The 24,556-nt window shown below is 55.3% G+C and overlaps 9 protein-coding genes across 9 annotated transcripts; 6 read left to right on the top strand and 3 right to left on the bottom strand.

Moving 5' to 3' along the window:
* Positions 1–258: 258 nt before the first annotated feature.
* Positions 259–3,706, top strand: V2A60_000546 (uncharacterized protein; the record flags this gene model as incomplete). The annotated part of the gene is made up of 2 exons (XM_083251915.1): positions 259–503; positions 559–3,706. 2 exons carry the CDS (start codon positions 259–261, stop codon positions 3,704–3,706), a joined length of 3,393 nt encoding a protein of 1,130 aa, XP_083108041.1.
* Positions 3,707–3,937: 231 nt separating this feature from the next.
* On the bottom strand, positions 3,938–4,613 carry V2A60_000545 (WSC domain-containing protein; the record flags this gene model as incomplete). The annotated part of the gene is made up of 2 exons (XM_083251914.1): positions 3,938–4,154; positions 4,330–4,613. 2 exons carry the CDS (start codon positions 4,611–4,613, stop codon positions 3,938–3,940), a joined length of 501 nt encoding a protein of 166 aa, XP_083108040.1.
* A 1,281-nt stretch (positions 4,614–5,894) lies between these two features.
* On the top strand, positions 5,895–6,704 carry V2A60_000544 (Shr3 amino acid permease chaperone; the record flags this gene model as incomplete). Its single annotated transcript, XM_083251913.1, has 2 exons — positions 5,895–5,991; positions 6,106–6,704. 2 exons carry the CDS (start codon positions 5,895–5,897, stop codon positions 6,702–6,704), a joined length of 696 nt encoding a protein of 231 aa, XP_083108039.1.
* A 1,477-nt stretch (positions 6,705–8,181) lies between these two features.
* V2A60_000543 (mitochondrial carrier domain-containing protein) lies at positions 8,182–9,281 on the top strand (the record flags this gene model as incomplete). Its single annotated transcript, XM_083251912.1, has 2 exons — positions 8,182–8,301; positions 8,388–9,281. 2 exons carry the CDS (start codon positions 8,182–8,184, stop codon positions 9,279–9,281), a joined length of 1,014 nt encoding a protein of 337 aa, XP_083108038.1.
* A 222-nt stretch (positions 9,282–9,503) lies between these two features.
* V2A60_000542 (TspO/MBR-related protein) lies at positions 9,504–10,220 on the bottom strand (the record flags this gene model as incomplete). Its single annotated transcript, XM_083251911.1, has 3 exons — positions 9,504–9,876; positions 9,952–10,045; positions 10,109–10,220. The coding sequence occupies 3 exons, from the start codon at positions 10,218–10,220 to the stop codon at positions 9,504–9,506; spliced, it is 579 nt and encodes a 192-aa protein (XP_083108037.1).
* Positions 10,221–10,944: 724 nt separating this feature from the next.
* On the top strand, positions 10,945–12,819 carry V2A60_000541 (AAA family ATPase CDC6; the record flags this gene model as incomplete). Its single annotated transcript, XM_083251910.1, has 2 exons — positions 10,945–10,993; positions 11,057–12,819. The coding sequence occupies 2 exons, from the start codon at positions 10,945–10,947 to the stop codon at positions 12,817–12,819; spliced, it is 1,812 nt and encodes a 603-aa protein (XP_083108036.1).
* A 4,343-nt stretch (positions 12,820–17,162) lies between these two features.
* On the top strand, positions 17,163–19,940 carry V2A60_000540 (uncharacterized protein; the record flags this gene model as incomplete). The annotated part of the gene is made up of 2 exons (XM_083251909.1): positions 17,163–17,942; positions 18,006–19,940. The coding sequence occupies 2 exons, from the start codon at positions 17,163–17,165 to the stop codon at positions 19,938–19,940; spliced, it is 2,715 nt and encodes a 904-aa protein (XP_083108035.1).
* Positions 19,941–20,616: 676 nt separating this feature from the next.
* V2A60_000539 (J-type chaperone JAC1) lies at positions 20,617–21,477 on the bottom strand (the record flags this gene model as incomplete). The annotated part of the gene is made up of 1 exon (XM_083251908.1): positions 20,617–21,477. One exon carries the CDS (start codon positions 21,475–21,477, stop codon positions 20,617–20,619), a length of 861 nt encoding a protein of 286 aa, XP_083108034.1.
* A 691-nt stretch (positions 21,478–22,168) lies between these two features.
* On the top strand, positions 22,169–23,987 carry V2A60_000538 (FMN-dependent dehydrogenase-domain-containing protein; the record flags this gene model as incomplete). Its single annotated transcript, XM_083251907.1, has 5 exons — positions 22,169–22,196; positions 22,261–23,586; positions 23,644–23,745; positions 23,810–23,883; positions 23,916–23,987. The coding sequence occupies 5 exons, from the start codon at positions 22,169–22,171 to the stop codon at positions 23,985–23,987; spliced, it is 1,602 nt and encodes a 533-aa protein (XP_083108033.1).
* Between the last annotated feature and the right edge of the window lie 569 nt (positions 23,988–24,556).

Raw genomic sequence — 24,556 nt, 5'->3', positions numbered from 1 at the left:
ATTGATGTTGCCACGCCGTACTGACCTGACTCAAAGAACCTTTGAAAGGCCTCGCCAGGATTCCACCACAAGTCATCGTCATGTCCCTTGCTTCTACCTCGATGCGCTTCAAATTATTATGTCGCTGATCCTCTCCGCTCTGCGACGGTAGTGCCATCACCAGGCGCATACGATATCACCCACAACCTACCGGAGCGCCTCAGAACGATCCAGATTGCCGTTACGTAGTGAGAAGAAAGAGCCGCTGCGCACGACACAATGGGCAGCGTGCTGGACAAGAATTCCGCCAGCGTCAGGAAGCGCATTGAGAACCATACATTTGAAGATGAACATGGCGAGGAATATGAGGGCAGCAAATTCAATGGCTTCGGCGACTACTTTCGCCGCAAAAAGATCAAACTCCAGAACAGGGATGCGGATATGAGAGCAAATTCCGACAAGCCACAGATATTCAAGGGTATAGTCGCACACGTTACTGGCTATACGCAACCCCCTCTACACGTGTATGTACTCATGTCATCTATCGGCCACCTGCGCAGCTAGTTAATCGTTGAGTAGTCTTCATCGTGAGATTGTACAGCATGGTGGTGGGTTCTTGCAATACCTTGACTCCAAGACTATGGCTACACATATCATCGCCTCTTCGCTACCGCCAAAGAAGAGTGTTGATTTCAGTCGTTATCGTATTGTTAAGCCGACGTGGATCACAGAATCTATCACAGCTGGAAAGTTGCTGCCATGGGGCGACTATCGCGTGCTAGACGAGGGACCGCGCCAAAAGGTTCTCCGCTTCGATGGCTCCAAAGGCCTCTCACAGATCAGCCCGTCGGCGAGACAGGGGTACCGAGAGCAGACTGAGAACAGCTTTTATACATCCCAGCTACGAGCCTCGGGCCCGGGCAGCGAAGGCTGGAGTCAAGCTGTCGAGCAATTACAGACACCAAATCGCTCCGCGTCGAGCGATGCAGGATCGACTGGAAAAGAGGTATCAAGCGCCCTGAAATCAAAGGATTACGCTACTCCCTTAACCGACATGGCTGTTACCGATCTGTCCGAGTTTACGCCCGAAGCAGACACGCCATCAAAAGTAACTCTTGCGCAGCGAGACTCGTCGATGCATGCCAACAAAACACCAAAAGAATTTTCTGCAAACATGACTTCGGAGGAACATAACGCCTGGCTACTATCGGATCCTCGCTTGCGTGAATCATCTTGCGCGAATCCAAATTTCCTGACCAAGTTTTACGCTGAAAGCCGCTTACACCATCTTTCAACCTGGAAGGCCGAGCTCAAGTCATCCATGCAACGCCTTGCAACAGAAAAGGGTCTTTCAGAAAAAAAGTTCAAGACACGACCTGGAGCGAGGCGCTACATAATGCATGTTGACTTTGACAGCTTTTTCTGCGCCGTTTCACTTAAAAAGTTCCCCGAGTACGTTGACAAGCCTGTTGCCGTGGCACATGGCACGGGAAGTGGCTCTGAAATTGCCAGCTGCAACTATCCTGCCAGAAGCTTCAACGTGAAGAATGGAATGTGGATGAAGCGCGCAACGGAGTTGTGTCCCGATCTCAAGGTTTTGCCGTACGACTTTCCAGCCTATGAGGCCGCCAGTAGGGCCTTCTATGAAGCCATAATGACAGTTGGTGGAGTGGTGCAGAGTGTTAGCATTGATGAAGCTCTTATTGATGCAACGGCTGTTGTGCATCACGCGGCAGGCTCACAAGGAGTCGGGGTGGATGAGGGCAGCGTTTGGAGAGAACAAGAAAAAGTTGAAGCTATCGCCTTTGACCTACGACAAAGGATCAAAGAGCTGACAGAATGCAACGTTTCAGTTGGCATCGGCGGCAATATCCTTCAAGCTAAAGTGGCCCTGCGGAAAGCCAAGCCTGCAGGGCAATATCAGCTGAAACCCGAGGATGTTCTTGGGTATATCGGCGAGCTCAAAGTTGAGCAGCTGCCTGGCGTGTCCTATAGCATCGGCGGCAAACTGGAAGAATTCGGCATCCGATTTGTCAAAGACTTGCGCGATCTTTCCAAGGAAAGACTAACGTCGATCCTAGGCCCCAAAACAGGTGAGAAGCTCTCCGAGTATGCCCGCGGCATTGATAAAACTGAGGTTGGTGGACAACCGCCTCGGAAGTCGGTGTCGGCTGAAGTGAGCTGGGGCATCCGGTTCATTACCCAACAAGAGGCAGAAGACTTTGTTCTCAACTTGTGCAAAGAGCTGGAGCGACGTCTGCTCAACGAACAAGTCAAAGGTCGCCATCTTACGGTAAAAATCATGCGTCGATCGCTAGATGCGCCACTGGACCCTGCTAAACATCTTGGACATGGGAAGTGCGACACTTTCAACAAGAGCGTTCCATTCGGGGTTGGGACACACAACGCAGAGGTCATTGGCAAGGAAGCTGTAGCGGTCTTGCGATCATACAGATTTAGTCCCGGTGACTTGCGCGGGCTCGGTGTACAGATGACCAAGCTTGAGCCAATCAGACAAGGTACCACAGCATCTGATGGTAGCCAAAAGAGGCTGGAATTCACCACCTTTGTAAATTCAATGTCAGCAAAGAAGAAGAGCCGCTCTGAGCCCATTGACGATGCTGATTCTCTACAAAGGCCAAGATTTGTGGAAAGGTCAGGATCCAGGGAAGATCCCATTACAGATGATCCTCTGACGCCAAGAAAGCCCAAAGCGCATCCCGTCGTGGCCCTGGCCAAAGCAAGAGAGGGTGACTCAAAGGCGAATACCCCTTTGAATGTTGGAGGCACACAGTTTTTGATACCGAGCAACCTTGACCCAGCTGTGGTGGCCGAGTTACCAAACGACATACGCAATAAACTAATGGCGCAAAAATCCAAGTCGTCTACGCCACTCCTGGATGCGCAGCCGAATTCTCGATCACAAAGTCCGACAGTCATTGACTTTTTACCTTCACAGGTGGACGCCGAAGTGTTCAGCGCGCTTCCGGAAGATATGAAGGCGGAAGTACTGGCCCAATATGGCCGTAAGGCAGCACCACGTGTCTCTCCCAAAAAGACCATTCAGGCGGCGAGGAACCCGTCTACTCCCACGAAACGTGGTGGTATGAGAGGAGCGATGAGCAAAGCGCAGAGGGAACGAGACGCTAGAGCCGGTGTGGTGCAGACCAATTTCATGACCGCGCAACCTATTGGCGATGGGTTCATGGAAGACATGGAAGAATTGGATCCCGAGTTTCTGGCAGAATTGCCAGAAGACGTGCGAAGAGAAGTATTGGCCGATCACAAACGCCAGAAGCTAGCTCAGCGATCAGGGCTTGATGCGCCATCACGACGGCCGGCTCATGCAGAAGCATCGGGCAGCGCATTATTACCTGGCCGTCAACGTCGAATCGAGTTTCCTGCGCGGCCACCGAAGGTTTCGTTTTCCAGCTCTGGCGTGAGCTCCACGACAGAGATGAAAGACCTGCTTGACGCTTGGCACACGGACACGCGCCGCGATGGTCCGCACCGGAGCGATGTGGAGGTTTTTGAAAGGTACCTGGCGCGCGTCGTCGGCGAGGAGCGTGATATGGAAAAGGCAACGACTCTGGTCAAGTGGCTGGATGTCCTGGTGGAACAGGATGGCGATGGGGGCTGTGGAAGAGAAATGTGGCGGAAGAGCATGGCAGAGGTCAAGGCAGCGCTTCAACAGGCGCTGAGGGACCGAGGTCTAGGACCCGTTTAACGAACTTTATGATATGATACCATGGCGTGGATTTGGAAATGAATTGTTTTTGGGAAGTTTTTGGGTATTGTTGTATATGCAACGGTCTAAATAGTTATGCATATTTTCGTGAATCTGTGCTTTTCGACCCGTAGTAATCGCTGGCTTTTGTAAAAATCATAAAGAAATAGCACGCAATTTTTTTTTACATCCAAGCTCCTCCTTGGACGAGGGCATACCCCGATGGCATCTTTAAAATAGCACTGCCAGGTACAAGCAAGCGAGCACCAGGCTCGCGCCAACGCCGTGGGCGGCGAAGCTGTGCTGGGCGGCACCCGACGTGCGATACACGTTGAGCTTGAGCTGGCCGCCGCACGCCTGCGTCTTGTTGCCCGCGCAGGGAAAGTTGCACTCGGCATCATCGAGCTTTTGCGCGATACCCGATATGCTCTGGGCGCACCAGCACTCTCTGTTTTCCCTCATTTCGTTAGCAAGAGCTGCAATCTCCCGCCTTCTCTGCCTCTCTCTCTCTCTCTCTCTCTCTCTCTTTCTGTTTCGTCCCGAAGCCGAAAATCGAATGCCCAGCGCTAAGCAAAGCGAGAGCCTCCCCGAAACAAAGAACCAAAAGAAGGAAATCAACGTACCGGGACCATTCGACGCCGGCGTAGCGGTACTTGGTGTCGCCGTCCTGGCAAAATCGCAGGCATGCTGGAACGGTCATGGCGTCGGCCTGGACGAGGCTGGTGCCGCCGGCCAGGGCGCGCGTGCCGGCAGAACCTTCGGCCAGCGTCGTCTCATTGTAGCAGCCGTGGTAGGCGTACTTGTGCGTCTCATCGGTGTAGACGCGGACCTGCGCCGACTCGTCGGCGGCGACGATAAGATGCGCCAGAGGGGCGGCGGCGGCAAGGAGGGTCTGACGGGGCCGCATTTGGGCGGGCCTTGTTGGTTGCGAACCTGCGAATGGAAGCCGGCACGTCAGGGTTTCCTGAAGATGCTATTGCATTGGCTTGATGTAGTCGCGAGTGGCTTCTGGTTTGTGAAGATGGTGAGATTGTAGGGGGGCACGACACAGGCGTTTGGATTCGGCGGTTGGGGGTCTGAGCCACTCGCTCGCTATCTTAGCGCTTTGCGCGCGCTGAAGTGCTTGAGTAGGTTTTATGCAGATGGTCGCCGCAATTCTACTCTTGGAGGTAGAGGATGTTGAACAGGGAGTACTCTTCTGGCAGGACTGTGCTTTTTTTTTTTTTTTTTTTTTTTCGTTTTGCTACGCAAGATACTCACAACTACAGCAATGGCAGATGGGCCACCTCATTGTTGGTCGCGGTGTCTGATTTACGTTAAGACACGGTTTTCTCCCTCATTGCCATTTGATAGTCTCAGACCCCACCTAATTTTCTCTCAAAATCAACAAGGTTTATTTATTGCTCCTGATTTTGAGCACAGAAAATAGTCAGCTATAAATGTAATTGACGCCGCCGGCTATGTGGCAGCTTCGCATGCCCTTGTACTTTTCTAAACACTGTGTCTTATACAACATTCCAGCTACAAACGCAATCTACACCGGATTCGACCGCCAGAAGATATCTGCTTGCTTCCATCCTAGATGTCGAGGACATATCGGGCGCGAAGTGTACATTTGCTGTGGCTTAGGGTGGCGTGGTGCTGAAATGAAGCTGCAGGGACTGGCTGTTGCTGAATGCAGCTCCCCCACAGCTGGGAGCCACAACACACAGAGCCTTGCCGGTACTATCATGTTAGGAACAATCAGAGAAAGAGACAAGCAAAGGGATGGCGAGAATTGGAGACTGTAGGATGATTCAGTGAACATGGAGATAGGGTCATTGACAAGAAAAATCCCACTATCAAGGAGTGAAAATCCTGCACGTCGACAGATACACACTGGTAGCTACTTATGTTTTACCCTCCCCCAGCAAACGCCACCGCAAGACTAAAACCCCGGCCAAACCAAGCCAAGCCAAGGGCTGCCCCAAACTTAAGCTGTCCAATCCTTGGCCGCATATTTTCGTCTTTCTGCAACGTTGTTTCTTTTCTATTTCTTCACGTCGTCTGCTTCCTCGCTTCGCGTCATTTCCGCACCCGATCAGAGAACCGCATCCCGCCGCCGCGACCGCAAGCGACTCGCTGCCGACTCAACTCGCCGTTGTTTACTTTGCTTCCCTCTCTTCTTCCCCGCCCGAAAACCGACACCATGGGCTTCTTTGACGGCTGGATTGACTGGACCAAAACCACCAGGTCCAAAAACTACCAAGGATCTGGCTCTTTTGCCACGCTCATGGTTATCGGACGTATGTTTGACTGCCCCCATGCCCATTTCTTCTGCACAGCTCCATATCCATCCTCCCCGAAGGGGGGGCTTCTCTACAGCAGCCTCCGTCGCTAACTTCCGTGCCCTCTGCCAGCTACCTGCTTCTTCCTCGGCATCCTCTTTGCCTCGTTCCCCTACGACTTCCCGCTACTATGGAGCAAGGAGCCGCTCGCCGCCGAATTTCTGCCGCAGCTCGAGGCGCACCTCAAGTTCATGCACGCCGCGCCGCCCCTCATCCATCGCATGCTCAACATCATGGTCTTTGTCGCCTTCGCCGGCCTTCTCATTAAGCTTTTCCGCCCCTCCGAGGCCAACTTTCTCTTTGACGGCGCCTCCCTAATCCTCTACGTCATCGGCGCAGCGACCTACATGACCAACATTGTGCGCGGCCTGCGCGCCCTCACTGACGGCATCTGGGACCGGCCCGAGTTCGCCAAGACGCGCCGCGGCGAGAGCGACGGCGAGTACATCCTGGGCAAGGAGGACAGCCTGCGCGTCATGTCGGCCAGCAACACCATCCTCGCGCTGGTCCTCATCGGCGTCCTGGTCCTCCAAGCCGGCCAGTGGTACGCCGAGAAGCGCGACCGCGACGAGGACGAGGCGGCCGACAAGACGGGGGCGGCCGCAGCAACAGCGGCCGCGGGTCGTCCGGCGTCGCCCAAGTCACCCAAGAAATCGAAAAAGAGGGATTAAAGAACGAAAATAGGGGACTGGCCTGCGCGGGAGAGTATATGATATGGGAGGGAGGGAACAATTGGAAGGAAAACGATTTATGTTGTAATATGGGCGCACGTTTTCATGATCAGTACCGCTCGGTTGGCAGGGAGAGAGCCCCGTGCGCGTTAGCGGCTAAGCGGCTCGTCTTTTGCGTTTCTTGGGTTGATACACTGTACGATCTCGGGTAGTCGGCTCTGCGAAACATGGAGATTTTTTATTTATTTATTCCCATTTTGGACTATTATAGTGTATGCAGAGTCGCAAGCGTTAGAGTGAGCCGTCTGTCAATTGCGTGTGGGTGACATCCTGCCGAGGTAGATCTACGCTGCGTCATCTGGTGCTCAGAGCGGCAAAGTAGTATCGGAGGCCATGGCGAATATTCAACGCAATTGCACACTGCGCGGTATTCGCTCACAGCACCGCCCAGGTCGTCGCAGGAAATGCCTCATGGCGGTATGGCGTCGGTGCAAGCTGGCGAGGTGCTGTATGAACTAGGCTTCCTTTGTAGATGGCCGGCATGCAACCTAACAAAGGCGGGCAAGCGAGTACATGTCTAAGGTAGGCAGGGAGCCAGTTGATCGCCAAGTATTTTATCTCGTCAGCACTGTTTTGGGGTCCGTTGGTACTACTTAGGATGGCAGGCCAAGGTAGGATTGACAGCCGGCCGCACTGATGACAAGCATCGAACTAAAAGAAGGCTTGCTACCCACCGCTACAGAGACGGAGGGAAAAAACGACGCGACCGCGGCAACCAGATGCCGGCTCCTGATCCACCGCCGTGCGAAACGTCGCTTTCCCGTCTTGTTTCGTTTCGTCCCTCCGTCGTCAGCCAGCGAGCTGGTGATTCTCGACCGCTCTTGGTGGGGGTTGGCTATGCTTGCCCGATATGGCGCGCAACACCAGCAAGCAAGTCGCAGCAGCAGGGGGGGGGACCGGAGAGAAATATTAACCGCTCGTCTTGGCCGTTGTATAAGAAACCCTCCGTATCCCCCTCCTCTTTTAAATCTCTCACCTCCTCTTTCTTGCTTCTTCATCCATTTCTCTCGCCTCCTCTTTCACCTACTTCCCTGCCTGTCGTCCGCTGTGCCTGCAGCTGTGGATCTAGCATCGGCCATCACCTCCACCACACGCACTAGTGAGTGACGAAAAAAACGGCACCAGTATCGCAAACCCGGGACCATCGTTTTCTACGACACATCTCACCCAAAGACCAACGCGGTTCTCTACAGAATCCTCCACGATTTCCTGGCAGACGCGACCGCCCGTTTGCTGCGATATTGACTGGACATTATTTTTCTGAAACTTCCAAGGAGCGGCACGACCTCCCTTTTGGCCCAGGCGCTGACTGCCCAACGGCATCGCGCTGGCGGCTTGAGGAGCAACAAGAAAAAAAAAATCCACCGCCCCAATAGCACCGAACAATAAGTCTCCGCTTCGTCCTCGATCACCGAGCATGAATCCGACCGCCGTCGCCGTCGCCGTCGAAGCCCCTCCGGTTATTATGGCTCCGGAGGTCTCGCTGCCAGTCAGGAACGCCGCCAAAGAAACTGCCGAGGGCATCCTCTACGGCTCTGTATGTCTGGGTCCTCTTCTTGGCGGAGCCCGCCTTTTGCGCCGCTCTTCATATACATGACCCCTCCGCTAACCACGAATGGGCAGATTGCTGGCATTGTTGGAAAATACATTGAGTACCCCTTCGACACCGTCAAGGTCCGCCTTCAAAGCCAGCCCGACCACCTCCCCCTCCGCTACAAGGGCCCGCTCGACTGCTTCGGTCAGTCCCTGCGCGCCGACGGTTTCCTAGGGCTGTACCGCGGCATTAGCGCGCCGCTCGTCGGTGCCGCGGCTGAGACCTCGAGCCTCTTCATTTTCGAGTCGCTCGGCCGCGAAGGGCTCTACGCCACGGGCCTCGCCAGCCGCGATACCCCGCTCTCCCTCCCCGCGCTCTACGCCACCGGCGCCTTTGCCGGCGCCCTGGCCTCGTTCGTCCTGACGCCGATCGAACTCGTCAAGTGCAAGATCCAGGTCCCCGGCGGCGGCGGCGGTGGCGTCGCTTCGAACGCTAGCCTCAAGCCGCTGGCCGTCGTCCGCGACATATTCCGGCACGATGGCTTGCGCGGATTCTGGCACGGCCAGATGGGCACCTTGATCCGCGAGTCGGGCGGCTCTGCCGCATGGTTCGGCGCCAAAGAGACGGTCACGGCCATGTTTTACACACTTGCGTCCAAGAAGGCGTCAACCGCGACGGAGCAGGAGCGTATCCGCGCCACGCCGCTGCCACTGTGGCAGCAGGCCGTCGCTGGCGCCTCGGCGGGCGTGTCGTACAACTTTCTCTTCTTCCCCGCCGACACCATAAAATCTCGCATGCAGACGTCGCCGCTGGGCACCCCGGGTGAAAAGCCATCCTTTTGGACCGAAGGGTCGGCCATCTGGCGCCAGTCCGGCCTGCGCGGCCTGTATCGTGGTTGTGGGATCACTTGCCTGCGGTCCGCCCCGAGCTCTGCCTTTATCTTTATGGTCTTTGATGGGCTGAAGAGAAATTTTCCTTTGTAAACGCTGCGCTGTGCGCCGCGCTTCACGATCACTCGCGCCTATGCATAGGCACTTCATTTATACGACTGCATCTCACGGCGTCTTGGTTTGGTATATGGGTTTTATTTTCAAAAGCAGCGCGGTTGAAGGGATAGAACGGTCATAGTGATACATTTTTTTTTCATAAAAGTAGAAGATTATTACAGCATTTCAACCTTGGTTCGAACAACTTCTAACATTAAGTTACTCGGTCTTCTTCGTCCTGGCCTCGAGCGCACTGTCTGACATGTCCCAGTCGTTGAGGTAGCCGGCACCCGCTGACAGATATGTCGCAAATGCGAGCCAACCCAGGTATGGCAGCTGCAGCCACGCGGCTGTCTCGTCGATGGCGCTCCAAGTGTAGGCGAGCCAGCCGTTGAGGCCTAGGAGTGCGACCAGGTCAGCCGTGGCCTCGATGGGGCGACGGGCACCGAAGAAGAGCGGCATCCACGCCAGATTGAGCCCGAGCTGAATCGTGTAGACTGTCAAGGAGTGCTTGGTGGTCGCGACGGTAGCAGGAGATGCGAGCGACGAGAGGCCGGCAGCGGCGACTCGATGTGCGGCGTAGCCCATGAGGCTGGCATCATTGTACGTGTGTAAGCATTCATATTATGAGCACAGGAGAGAGGGCGGGGTTGGAGGATAGGCGCACCCGTAAAGGACGGTCCAGACAGGACCAAATACATAGGCAGGCGGGTGCAGAGGGGGCTGCTTGAGTGCCAAGTACGTCTTGACCGTTTTATCCGCTGGAAAGAAGAGAAACGTGTGAGCTGGGCTGTCGTTTGGGTTGTGAGGCGCGAGCTACTTGCGTTTGGTGCTGTAGCCGATGGCAGTGCCAAGGGCGATGGGCAGCAGAATTGACGTCGCCGAGTGCTGAAAGGCGGCTGTCGGCAGCGTCAGGGAAGGAATGTACGTAGTCATTGTTGCGTGTGATGGATGGCGGTTTTTGCGGGAGTCCCGGATGATGCAGTGAAGTTCTGTCGTGGACCATATTATAAACCATCGGCCGATTTACAATGTCGTCACTGACAGCTGAGATCGCTCGGCTAGCAATGACAGCATGTGCCCATCCGCCGCACTTGCAATTGTCAGGGCAAATAAAATGGCAAATAAGTAGCCTACTATGAATTGAGTCACATATTTCCCAAACATTGGTTTTTAATTTGTTATTTCCGATAGTCTGACGGCCTTGTCGTTGAACTCTCTCCTCCCTCGTCGTACACAATTGAGCCCCTGCACGTGACGCGACACCTCGCCACAGCCCGCGCCACACAGCTGTGTCTTCCAAACTGCGCGCGCACAGACCAAGACTTTAATGGATTTCCGTCGCGTACTCTGCGCGTTGCGACGCGCCGGAACACGGTTCGTCCCGCCCTTGCGCGACCCTTGTCGTGTGGCGCGAGCGGCTATACTTAATCCTCCGCCTTTGTGAGACTTTCCACAGCAACCTGGTTTTTCTCTGTCACGAATTCTCATCTCCATTTTCCAGCAACGTATTTTTCATCCCGACTTGTCTTTCATCAACACGATTCCAGCTTTGCATCTCGCACTACCAGGATTTCATTCAATTACGGGCAAGAACTCTTCCGTATCAGCATTCTCTTCGATTGGCAGGAAGCATCCTGCCCCCGAGGTCCCACACCCAATGGCTTCCTCCACTCTGGGAAAGAGATGCCGTCGCGCGGTGGCATACGGTACGTGTGCCAGACAGGCAGGCGCGGCGTCTTCTAAACCATCATACTTACCCGTTACCCCAGACGCAGACGAGTCTCCTTCCAAGCGGCCTCGCCGCTCCTGTGCTACTATTACCGACTACAACGACGAGAACGAGGATCCCGAGGACATCGTTAGTGTCGCCGCTGTCAATCCTGTCATCATAAAAACCGAAGTCGACGAATCACCCAGCAAGAGGAAACGCTCCATCTCCCAGTCCTCCGCTAAGAACCCCGTCACGCCGTCGACGCCGCGCCATCACGATGCCTTGGCTGCGTATCCCACGACACCCCGGCACGCCGTCATGTCAGCTGGGAGGCTGTTCAAGAGGCTGACACCCCACTCGCCGCTGTCTCCCAGCACTATCCAGACCGTCTACCACTCGGCCCGTCAGCTATTTGCGCGCGGGGCGGAGCCCGGCCAGCTTGTTGGTCGTGATGAGGAACGCCAGCAGCTCACGGCATTTCTCGAGCGATGCTCGTCGGACACGCCCAACGGATGCCTCTATGTCAGCGGCCCCCCTGGTACCGGCAAGAGCGCCATGATTACCGAGCTCATCCAAAACTACGCACAAAGGGACGGCGTCAAGTCGGCATACATTAACTGCATGAGCGTCAAGTCGTCCAAGGACCTCTACACGACATTGCTCGATGGCATGGGCCTACAGGTGGAGGGCATGACAGAAGCTGACGCTGTCGAGGCTCTACAGGACGCTTTTTACCCCAAAGATAGAGATGCGACCACGTATCTGGTCACTCTCGACGAGATTGATCATATTCTTACCATGGGCCTGGAAAGTTTGTACCGTATCTTTGAATGGTCCCTCCACAAGTCTTCGAAACTCCTTCTTGTCGGCATTGCCAATGCGCTGGATCTCACTGACCGATTCCTGCCTCGCCTCAAAGCCAAAAATCTAAAGCCAGAGCTGCTTCCATTTCTTCCCTATACCGCTAGTCAGGTGAAAAACATCATCACCACACGGCTCAAATCATTGATGCCAGAGAGCAAGGACAGCTACGTTCCTTTCATTCACCCTGCGGCCATTGAACTGTGCTCTCGCAAGGTCTCTAGTCAGACCGGAGACCTTCGCAAGGCTTTTGAGATTTGCAGAAGGGCTTTAGATCTGATCGAGAGCGAGACACGATCCAAGCACGAGGAGGAAGCGAGAGAGGCCATGCTTCAAATGACACCCTCAAAGCGACCTCTGGGCGAGAACATTAACGGAGCCAGAAAGGGAGGACGAAGCATTGTACAGATTATGGGTAATTCCCTCAAGGCTCTGACGGCGGAGACGGCCCCTCGTGCGTCTATTGCGCATCTGAACAAGGTGACTGCAGCAGCTTTCAGCAACGGTACCACACAGCGACTCAAGACTCTCAACCTGCAACAGAAGGCGGCGCTCTGCGCTCTCGTTGCCTACGAGAACCACTTACGGTCCAAGGTCAAGGCCGGCATGCCAAGCACACCAAGCAAAACGCAGTCACTCGCACCGACTGTCAAGAAGCTCTTTGATGCTTACTGTCGCCTTTGTACACGCGACTCGGTGCTTCACCCTCTCTCTAGCTCCGAGTTTCGTGAGGTGATAGGAAGCTTAGAGACGCTGGGCCTCGTAAACGCTGTCGACGGCAAGAATGGAAGCTTCGCGACACCGCAAACGCCCAGCAAGCGTGGGCGTAAGAGCATGCTGGCGAGCGGTGATGACAAGCGCATTGCAAGCTGCGTGACGGAAAAGGACATGGAGTCGATTGCAGATGGTATCGGCTCAGGAATTTTAGCCAGCATTTTGCATGGGGAGGCGTTGGATTGATTGTTTATTTGCATCTAGATGGCCTTCTTTTTCTTGCTCTTTTTTTTCTGGCGCAATAGGGTGACGGATCACATGGCAAATTTTGAATTCTCTCGGAGCATGAGCACGAGCATGTATAGAATAAGGGTGGCGCTTTTGTTTTCAAAACTGCATGTAACATGAAGAATATGGATTGTTTTGGTCCTGGAGAGGATACCCGCATGAGTAGGATAGCTGCAATTCACACAAGACTTGACTAGAGGTCTGAGACAATGTTGTGCTTTGAAGTGCATGGTAGACGATGCACACGATGTCGGCGAATGAGTCGTGCTCCATGTGCCAAATGGCATGTTGCACTTTGACACTGGTGTATTGTGTACTCCATAACTACGGTGGCTACTGTTAATAGTGGTGACGATTGAATATTGTCGATTCATGGTTGTTATCAGCTTCTGTCATTGCCCCTGATGCAGCTCATTGCTGATTGGCTCGTCAGGTTCTTTTTTGCTCGGCCCCTGGTCCCTGCGACGGTCCATTCAGTTGTCCTCGGCACAACCAGAGAGCATGTGTGTGTGCGTTGTGTAACTTGTGTGTGTACATGGCGGTCAGATTTTGTTCTGTCCCGTGCAATGCAACGATACCAAAAAGAACATCTCACATGTGAACTGAAAAGATATATGGGTGTACACGGCCTATATTGACTGGGGAGGGGCAAGGAGGAGGAGGAGGAGGGTGGCGACCCGGTGGCCAGAGGATGCCGACGGGAAAGATGGTTTTTTTTCCCATGCATAGTAGATGCGTTGCCCCCTGCCCTCTATTTCCCGGCCCGAACTTGCCATTCCTGTTCACAAGGACGCCTGTTATTCTTTCCATATTTCTTTTGTGTATCCGTATCCGATGCCCGACTGGAGAGAATATACAGGTGTATGGCAATATGGTTAGTGTGTTCATCTCTTGGAATGGTGTGCATGTGTGTGTGGTTGGGTGAGAATCCATGCAGTAGCGTGCTTCAGTTGTGGCGTGTGGCTATTTCTGGATGTTGAAAGGGCCGAAGGGAGATTTCGTTTGCCTGTTTTTTTTTTCTGTGCCACTTGGAGGAAAGTGTTTTATCCGTTTTTCGTTTATGCACCTAGCCAAAGACGGCCAGACTTTCGTATTGTTGGAGAGCATCCATCCATCCCTTCCAACCTGCTATCTCCCCCCCCCCCCGCTGTCAGTAGGTTGCCGGCCGGCATACAACGAGGGGAGGAATGCCAAAGTATATTGTATGTACAAGCACAAGCTCGGCAGCATGAGAGAGGGAGAGAGGGAGAAAGTGGCGCGTGTGCATGTGTGCGAATATGAAGAAGAAGAAAGCTTGGGGGAATAAGAAATGTTGACGGGCAAGTCAACAGCGGACAGAACAAAAAATGGAGGGGGGGTCAACTGTAAGTCTGTAATCTGTAAAAGTCCAGAGATTCAGGGATGTTTGGCAGGTAACGGCCAGCGCTACCAGGGTTGTGATCTAAGGGTTTTCGATAGTTTTGTTTTTTTTTTTTTAAGAAAAGAAAAGAAAATACGGTCATCATATATCTCAACCACTATATATTGACTCATCTAATTAACTTTTTTTTCTCAAGAGTGCTCCTGGCCGATTACCAACCGAGGGCTTGGCGGACGATGGGATTGTCCGACTTGGGAGTTTCTTTGGGGGCTTCCATTTCGCTTGGCGTTGGAGATGGGACGGAGGCGACGACGGAGACGGCGGCGGTGGAGGCGGGCGGAGGAGGCTGTGGTGGCGGTAGTGGCGGCGGCGGCGGCGGCGGCGACGACGGTGGTGGGCTGGCTCTGGGATGTTCAGTTATTGCGGCCACCGGCGGGTTGGTTTGACGCCAGGCAATTTGAACAAGGGGTCTTCATGTGGCGTGGGAATGCATGTACTCTGCCGCCGAACCCAATCGGTGACTGGCAAGTCTCACGATAACGACCTTGGCTTGGGGGAATGGATAGGGGGGAGGGGGGAGGGGGGGCCTTGTTTAATAAACAGGCAACAGGTTACATGGATCAGGGATCGTCTATGCAAATAGATTGTTCAGCTTTCTGGCGGGCGGGCTTGCAGGTTACTCAGTATTTTAAAGAAAAATGATTTTCAATTTTCTGCTTTTCTTTTGAGAGTTCAGGAAAAAGAGAGGTAAAGGGTGGAGAGGAGAGAGTGGGAGAGTGGGAGTGAGAGAGCGAGGAATTGAGTAAGTGAGAGAGAGAGAGAGAGAGAGAGCGAGAGCGAGAGCGAGAGCGAGAGAGTAACATGAAGGGTTTGAGGGGGTGTATGCTGATGTTTTTGTTTTTTCTACTTGTTGTTTCATTGATGTGCTTGTATGGCTCATATGGAGTTTGGTATGAAGGAGTGTCTTTTACATGCGACTGGTGAGTGTGTCGGTATAACAATAGGCGAGAGCAACGTTATCATGGTCGGCGATGTGTCCCCACTGAGTGGCGTGAGCTGGTATCATCAGTAACTACCCAGTACTGAGTAACTGATACGGGATTCGGTACGTTGCCCGCATCGTACCTACCTACCTACCTAGGTACTGCGAATCCTAGTTGGTCCGGCAAATGCTCTGCAGCGTTTAACTTTATTGTTGGTACTGATATGCAGGCAAACTTGTGAGCCGATGAGTTTTGTGCCTATAAGTAGGTGCAGTTAGGTAAGGCAGGTAGACAACATGGATACTAAGTAGGTATCTAAGTACCCTCCGCAACCAGTAAGTACTGACTGTAGGTAGCTCCCTACACTACATGACTACCAGTACCTAGATAAGTAAGGTAGTTCAGGCACCAACCTTGAAGTCGGTCCCCCACCAGAAAACCCACCCAGGCAATAACTGACACGTCCCCTCCAAGTTGCAGACCTGTCAGTTTTTTAGTTTATCTTTATTTTTATTCCTCGTGCGGATTGGATCAGGATGTCTTTGCGAACGTCTAATACGCGAAACAAGAGTAATTAATAGTGATGAGGGGGGGGGAGTTCGGGTTGTATCAGAAGAGTGCTTCATCTACCTGGATACCTAGGTGATTGCTGCCCCGCTACTTACTTCGACACGACACTCACCTACATCCACTGTAGTCTGGACCTACAAACGGTAACCTACCCGGTCCGCCTCTCCCACTGAACTGTTCCAGTTTTATCTCCATGCAGCCTCGCCTTGCCTCGTCTCGCCTCGCCGCCTTGCCTCGCCTCACCTCGCCCCCGATTGTTGAGTAGTTCCATCGTTCAATGGTTCAAGCCACATTCCAGCCTCCATCGCTCCTTGCTTGGTCTATCAAGTCAGTACCAATACCTACCAGTAGGTAAGTTAGCTACTTGGCCACTTGGCCACCTAGCCAACTCTTTGCCTGCCCTGATCCCATTCAGCAGCCACTTGCTGCAAGCCAGACGTTGTCCACGCCGCTGATTTGTTTTGCAACTACCTACTTGGGAATTCAGTGCAGAGTACTTACCGTTCCTACTGAACAGTACTTCCCCAAACAAGTACTTACAGGATACCCGAGTAAGTAGCTACTTACCTCAGTAAGTACTTACTGATACTTACCTATCCTGCCTTTCTTTGCACAGCCTCCCCAAAGCCTCACCCACCTACTGAGTACTCCTAGTTACCAGGTAGGTAGTTCCCTAGGTAGGCAGTTAATAAGGTACCTACTCACCGTCCTACCAACCTGCCTATCTAAGGTAGGTAGTTAGGTAGCCTTGCCTTACTGTCTGTAGTTCTCTTAGCTCTACCGCAAAGCGTAGGTCCCTGCCAATTGGCCCGCTATATTGCCTGTCAATCTCTGAGAGCCCTACCGCTTGCTAATCCATCTCCTCTCCCCCAACAGACCGTCCACCACAGGAGCCCGCCAGCTATTCCCCAGGCGCAGTCTAGAAGGAACAAGAAAAGAAGAGAAATTGCACCAATGCTACTCGGTCGACTGATTACTGATACATACTTGGAGCGAAATACAAACTAGCAACCATCTCAACAGCTCTTGTGGAGTCTTTTCATTCAGGGTCAACCCCCCTCTCGAAACGGAAGCCAAAACCACACACACCACAGCCCACCAGAGAATCCAGACCAACGACAGCCTAGCCACTCCATTTTCCCTGCCCTCGGATCATCGACCATCCCCCCCCCCCCTCCCTCTCATACAAACCCACGAAGCTCATCCACATTTTTAAAGAATCCTCGAATAGTTCCCTAACCCAGACTATCCTTACCTCTGTACATATATGAACCTCTCCGACGCCTGTCGCCGCTTTTCTTCCCCTTGGCTCCGGACCTTGGCGCTGACGCTCGTTCTCTGCGCATGAACACGCGTCTGCGGCTCTGCGCTCCTCGACGTCGCCGCCCATGCCGCTCGCCGCCGCAATTCCATCGCACCACGGCGGCGGCAGCAGTAGCAGCAACCCAAACCCAAACGCCGGCACACCACCCGAGGACGATACAAAGCCCGCGGTTGCTGCTCCGACGGCGGCGCCAGCCAGCAACCGCCCGCCGTCGCCTCGAGTGGCTGCTGCTGTCGCCGCCGCCCACCGCGACCCTGCCGACTCTGCTTCTGCCGCCCAAGCCGGTGCGATAGCCTCAACGCCCGCATCTCGACCCAATACCGGTCCCGACAATACTCTTCTCACACCTGCGGCCGCGTCGTCTGTCAAGCCGGCCGCGCCGCCTTCCATCCACTCCGCAACCTCAAATACCTCCACGTCCCGCGCCTCCGCTCTGCTGTCTCGCCTCAATCTGCCCTCCTTCTCCATACGTTCTCGCAATCGCAACGTCCTCGACTTTCACATCCGTCCCGACGAGCCGCACAAGACGTACAGCGCCGGCGACGCCGTTCGCGGCCACGTCAACATTGCCGTCATCAAGCCCATCCGCATCACTCATCTCGTCGTCGCACTCCACGGCTACATTCACGTTTTCAAGGATGCCTCTGCCAAGGCTAAGGCTAGTGGCTCCCCCGTACCGCCCCGCGGTGGCATCTCCGAGCTCCCCCAGTATCACGGCAATGGCCTCGCCAGCCTCTTCCAAGACGAGCAAGTTCTTGCCGGCGAAGGCAGGCTCGAGGCCGGCCGCTACGAATTTGGCTTCGAGCTCATCTTCCCCGACATTGGCCTCCCCAGCAGCATCGACGTATGATACACCACCTGCGTTTCGATGCCTCCCGCCTCTACAATACTAACGACTCGTTTTAAGTTTGAACGCGGCACTATATCATACATGATTACAGCGACACTGACAAGACCGACCGCCATCGTCCCTACCATGTCATGCGACAAGCGCGTTCTGCTTCTCGAAAAGATTGACATCGGCCACCTGCCGCCCCCACGATCGCGAACGATATTCCTCGAACCCATTTCTAAACGCACACGGCGAAAGCGGTCCACCATACTCGACAAGGCACCGGCTCCCATCCCAGAACCGCCCTCCGCCGGCGCGCCCAACGACTATGCCTCCGAAGCTGGCTCAGCAGAACGGTCAGGTGCCGCTTCTGACACGGCGCGCGACGGTGCGCATTCAGAAAACAGTCGCGCGCCGGTTCAGATTGACATGAGAAGCGAAATCAGCGGCGAAAGCGGTCGCAGTATAAGCACAGCGGTGAGCCGTAGCGACGTCACGCCTCTGTCTCACGTATCCACATTCAAGTCGCCAGCCAAGCAAAAGGTTGTCGACAACAAGACCATCACAGCAACCATTGAACTGCTCAAGGGTGGTTGTCTGGCCGGGGATATGGTATCCGTCCGCGTATCCGTACAGCACATTAAGCGTCTGAAGAGCCTGACTGGAGTCATTGTGACCTTGTTTCGTCAGAGCAAAATCGATTCTGCGCCAGCCGCATCACTATTCTCAGGAAATGACTTTGAAGGCATTGGCGATGATGGTTACCCCAGGTCAAGAACAGGACTGGCTGGATTGTCGCTATCGTCGACGGGTTCCACAAACATGTTTCGCAAGGACTTGGACCAAAATACGGCGCCACTGATTATCGACCCTTCTTCATCGCTGCACGCGTCCGTGACTTGCTCACTGAAGCTTCCAGACGACGCATTCCCCACAATACGGGGTGTGCCCGGTGCCATGGTCAGCTTTCGCTATCATATCGAAGTCATCGTTGACTTGGGCGGCAAGCTCTCGGGCCAGATGCTTCAAGGCGGACAGCAGTCAACTACCCGCTTGGGACAGTACATGACCTCTGGCGTCGACAATGCCTATGGTCCCCGAGTGGCAACGAATATCATCGACACGACTCCACTGCGCCGCCAAAAAGGAGTTGTCTCGGTGTCGATGGAAACAGTCGTGGGCACCCTCGACAGTTCTCGCCGGCGAAAGCCTCTACGAATGTCACCCCGCCATCCAACACCGCGCGTGGCCGAAAGCGACGAGGACGATATTATCCGCGCCGAGTTGAACGAACGCTCTTCTGTCACCGCCTCTCCCGTCATATATACCACTGCTCCGGGCGATCGCAACTACGCCCTACAGCCGCCATCAATCCACCCTCCCCGGGTCAGCGCAGGCCCTCCGGGACATTCGCAACCTGACTACCGCTCACACAGCCACGTCAACGGACACTCGCGCGAGGCAGCCCCTGCATACATTCCACAACCGCAGATGCCGGATTCGCGTAACATGTCGGAAAAGGAACGCATAAGACAAGCAGAGACACGCCTGTTACCGAGCCAGCCTTCCGCAGGCGGCACATCCTCTTCGGCCTCGGCGCCAGACGAGGACAACATCTACGACGCCCAGGAGCCACCCCACCAACCGCCCCCTGCGGGGCCCTCGGCACCTACGGAGGAGGAGGCCGTAGCGGGACCATCCGCCCCGAGTGAGGATGACCTGCACGGCTCTTTGGCGTATCCAGCTGAGGACAAGCAAGAGCTCGAGCGACAGCGCCTCATCGGCGAAGCGAGCGCGCCACCTGAATTTCCCGAAGACATGGAGCGGTCCAATGACCCGAGCCCTGCGGCGGAGGCCGACGCCGAGCCGAGCGCGCCGATGCTCGACGAGGATGAAGAGGAGCTCGCGGGCTACGGTGTCGGCGCCGGCCCCTGTTCTTCTGCCGCTGGGCCGTCGCGAAGCGGCAGCCAAAGACCAGCTGGCGAGCAGCTCCCTGCGTACCAGCGCTGATAGGGACCGTCTGCGTGTTGATGAGCACCATTCGAGAGCGTGTGCATATCCTTTTCTGTTCCCTTGCCCCTATTGGCATTATTCTTCTTCTATTGATACCATGTTGTACAAGCATACACGGCTGCCGCATCCCCCTTTCTGTTTTTTTTTCTTCTTGTTTTTGCCATTTTTCCCATTCTTAACATCTTTTTTTTTTCATTATGGCAAGAGAAATTCTTGGTTAGCGGGCAATAAATATCCGGACATTGGCGTCTTGGTGTAATTTTACAAAAAGATTTGAGACATGGACGGCACATTCTATTTCTTCCTCTTCTTTATTTCATAAAATGGAGGAGTTGCGGAGAGGATCTGTGAGAAATGTGTCTCTTGATTTTTTTTTTGTGTACATGATCCAATTGAAATATATATATACATGTGACTATTCAATGGCTGTACTTGAATATGTAGCGTTGCTCTGTATATGATTTGGCTTGAACAGTCAGTATCGCTTGTGCGTGCGTACTTGCGTGGAAGTTGGAGAATTTGTAGATGGATCTCTATTGTTCGATTTGAATTATCCAATCTGAATACCCGAAATGACATATCTTACACCCAACTCCCATCCAGTAGCAGACCGGTCCGTGCACGCGTGCCGACCTTGCGTCCCTCCCCCTCCCTTTTCTGCCTTTGCGGTGGTTCAGTGCTCCAGCACGATGGGCTTGCCCGGCTCCCAGTTGTCCAGACTCTCGCGGATGTTGACCCAGTAGCGCATGCGGACGGCCTCGTTCTTGGCGGCGTCGACGTCGTCGCGGCGGAAGGCGGCCTCGAGGGCCTCCTCGCCGTCGGCGATGCGCGCCTCGTTGGCGGCCCGCACGGCGGCCAGGTCGGCCTCGTCGCGGGCGTCCTCAATGTCCTCGCGGGCCTCGAGCACCGTGGCCAGCAGCGCGGGCTCGTCGAGCCTCATGCGCTCGTCGCCGGCGACGTCGACGCCCCGCAGCGCCAGCAGGTACTGCGCGCGCAGCAGCGGGTTCGCCAGCGTGCGGTACGCCTCGTTGATGCGCGCCGACTGCGCCTCGGCCCGCGTCTTGGCCTCGCCCGGCGGGTGCATGTCCGGGTGCGCGCGCGCCTGCAGCCGCAGGAACTCGCGCCGGAGCGCGCGCACGTCGATGGGGAAGTGCCCGGAGGGCGGCGGCCCGAGGGGCAGCGTCGCGGGGAACAGGTCGTAGTGCGTCGAGGGGGCGGTTGAGGAGGATGAGGAGGACGAGGAGGGGGACGTGGCGGCGGGTGGCTCGGAGCTATCGGCGACGGCGGCGGCGCCGCCGGCGCGTCGCTGGGCTGGCTGCTGGGAAAAGTCTCGACGCAGCGACGACAAAGAGCTTAAGCCGGTCGAGCGGTTCTGTGCTTGGGCTTTGGGTGTGCTGCTGCGGTGGCCGCAGGCAGTCGTGAAGCGTGCGGCGAGGGACGCGGTGGACGGTTGGCAATGCGCGCATCGGCGGGAGGAAGCGGATGATGCGCGCCGCCAAACGGCTGCGGCGGAGGCGCGCATGCTGGCGGGCATGGCTATTTCGGGTTGAATGTGCGGCCCTTTCGTATCGGCTGCGAGATTGGTTCGCTTAAATTTTGCTATTCTCCTCGCGAGATGCCCGCTGCAACGTAGTAAATGATACGCTTTGAATCTGTTGGTATAGGTAATGGTATGTGGTAAGAAAGTTGTGTGGGTGTTTTTTTGAAATGACGTCGGAGGGTTGGGGAAAGTTTCAGTGGGCCCCTCCCTTTCCTCTCTGATTCGGTATAGAACGGGAAATGAGCGGCGAAGACTTCCCTCCGGCGGTTCTGAAAACGGGGGAGGGGACGAGCCTCTGGAGCCCAACGGGGAGCAGCTCCGCTATTCATTGTAGCCACCTTGTAATCTGGAATATCGGCATTTCCCCCCCAGGTACGGATACGTACGGTGTTATTTTCCCGCCAATCAAGCGCCCTCCGAAAGCACCATTGCATCGGTGCCCCGGACACCGGCAATTGAAAAGATAGCCCTCTTTCCACGTCGACATTCAACTTGATGATGGCATCAGTCTAGGCAGGTTCCTTGCTCGTGTCGTCGTTTGCTCTTCTGTTTGCTTGTCCACGCATCTACTGTTTGTCGGCCCTCAACGGCATCTCACTTCTCATCATACTTTGGCGCCCTCTACACACCTCACATCTCCAACACTCACATACACCCCTTCAACAACGACAACAACTGCCTCGTCATGGCTCCCGAGCTGGACGCGGCAGAAGGTAAATACAATGTCCCCAACCCCATTCACCTTCATCGGGGCCGAGGAGAAGCTTACGCTCGCAGTGGCCCGTCACAACACCCCCGACAGCTGTTGGGTCATCCTCTACGGCAAGGTCTACGACGTCACGTCCTTCCTGGGCTCGCATCCGGGGGGGTCCCGGATCATACTCTCTCTCGCCGGCCAGGATGCTACCGAGGACTATGACCCCGTTCACCCGCCGGGCACGCTCGAGGAGAACCTCAGCCCGGAGGCCGTCCTCGGCACCGTGTCTGCTGAGAGTCTAGAGAAGCTCAACGCCGCGTCGCAGCCCTCACCATCACCGCCGGCCGCGGCCGCGCCCGTGCCCGCGGCCGCCAGCACCCCTGCGGCGAAGAGCGAGCCGGAGCCTCTCCTCCCCGTCCAGGCGCTCCTCAACCTCGACGACATCGAAAAGGAAGCCACCAAGCGCATCTCGCCGCGCGCCTGGGCTTACTACTACTCGGCATCCGACGATCAAATCACCAAGGTGCGCAACAACGACGTCTACCGTGATATTAGCATGAGGCAGCGCGTTCTTGTCGACGTCAAGGCCAACGACCAGTCGACGTCATTTCTGGGCCACCGTGTCGACACCCCCGTCTTCGTCGCGCCGGCGGCCATGGCCCGTCTTGCGCATCCTGACGGCGAGGCGGCCATTGCGCGCGCGGCCGCTCACTTTGGCGCCATGATGATCGTCTCCAACAACGCCTCCATGACGCCGGAGCAGATCGTCGAAGCCGCTGCTCCCGGTCAGCTCTTTGGCTGGCAGATTTACGTGCAGGACGGGCGGGACAAGAGCGCGGCCATGCTGCGCCGCATCAACGCCATGCGGGAGCACTACAAGTTCATCTGTCTCACGCTCGACGCGCCCACGCCGGGTAAGCGCGAGCTTGACGAGCGCGGCAACCTCGACAAGGTGATGCGCGTCGCGGCCGCCGGCAACCCCGGCGTGGGGGAGCGGCCCGGCGGCGGCGGCGTCGGCCAGCAGCTCTTCTTCGGCACCGCGGCGGACCTGACGTGGGACACGACGCTGCCATGGCTGGCCGAGCACACGGACCTGCCCATTGTGCTCAAGGGTGTGCAGACGCACGAGGACGCCTACCTTGCGATGCAGTACCCTCAGGTCAAGGCCATCATCCTGTCCAATCATGGTGGTCGCGCGTGCGACACAGCAGCGCCACCGATACACACCCTACTCGAGATTCGCAATTACTGTCCGGAGGTCCTCAGCCGACTCGAGGTCTGGGTCGACGGCGGCATCCGGCGCGGAACCGACGTCGTCAAGGCCTTATGCCTGGGCGCCCGTGGTGTAGGTGTCGGACGCGGGCCGTTGTACGGCTTAGGTGCCGGCGGGCAAGCTGGCGTGGAACGTATGTTCGAGAGTAAGTACTTCACCGCTGACAATCTGTCTTCCATTTGCCCAGTAGGCGATTTTCCGTTGCGTGAAGCCATAGCGCTTGTCATCGTATTTGCTGGCCCCCTGCGATTACGGGCTGAGCAGACTCCAAAATCTGCCCTCGCTAGACAATGTGCGCCCTGGCGGAGTGCACAATATATACCTATATTGTACTAACGATCTGCTTCCTAAATTAGTCCTGCAGGCCGAGATTGCAACTGCAATGCGTCTACTCGGTGCGCGTTCCATTCAAGACCTCCGCCCAAGCTGCGTAAGTAATCTCCTTTTTACTTTGTCCGACAGTTGATCCTTCATCACTTTCGCATCCTCATCCCCGTTGCACTCCTCATCTGGCTCGTACTGGTCTTGTCGTAAGGGCCATGTCATTAGACTGAAACTAGGTATTGGCTTTGAAACCAGAAATGCTGATGGCCGATACCTGCACCGAGTTGAGCGGTATTGACCGCAACCAACCCCACAAGTCTCAAGATTTGCAGACGATCCTCCCCATAGTGGCCTACATCTACGCTCTTTCACTATCCCATGTTGTACCTGGCTGACGGGCCTGCGCCCTTTTTCTTAGCTCAATACGCGTCGTGTCGAGAGGGATATATATGACGGCGAGCCTGGCTTAGACCGTAGGGGTCTGTGGACAAAGTCAAAACTATAAAAGGACATTTGATGTGTAAGAGTGTAGGCGAGCGGTTGGCGCGCAGCTTGGCGTTTGAGAGGCCAGCCTGGGCTCTGCGCAGCATGTACATAGTTGGTCGCAAGCTGTAGATGCGGGCGGGGTGGCCCAAACGAGGCTAAGTGGCGTATGGTCTGTAATTTAAATCGAGCAGAGACTACTCTGCCTTGAAACTAACACGCATCTTCGTCGTGCGCTTGTATTTCATCTGGCTCGCCTCAGTCAATGTGTCAGATAGAGCATCAGCCACCCACTA

Source organism: Cordyceps javanica, chromosome 1 (genome assembly GCF_051103115.1).
Source record: "Cordyceps javanica chromosome 1, complete sequence".
Lineage (NCBI taxonomy): Eukaryota > Fungi > Ascomycota > Sordariomycetes > Hypocreales > Cordycipitaceae > Cordyceps > Cordyceps javanica.
The sequence above is the reverse complement of the archived record's forward strand: the minus strand, read 5'-3'. Positions and strand labels throughout refer to the sequence as shown.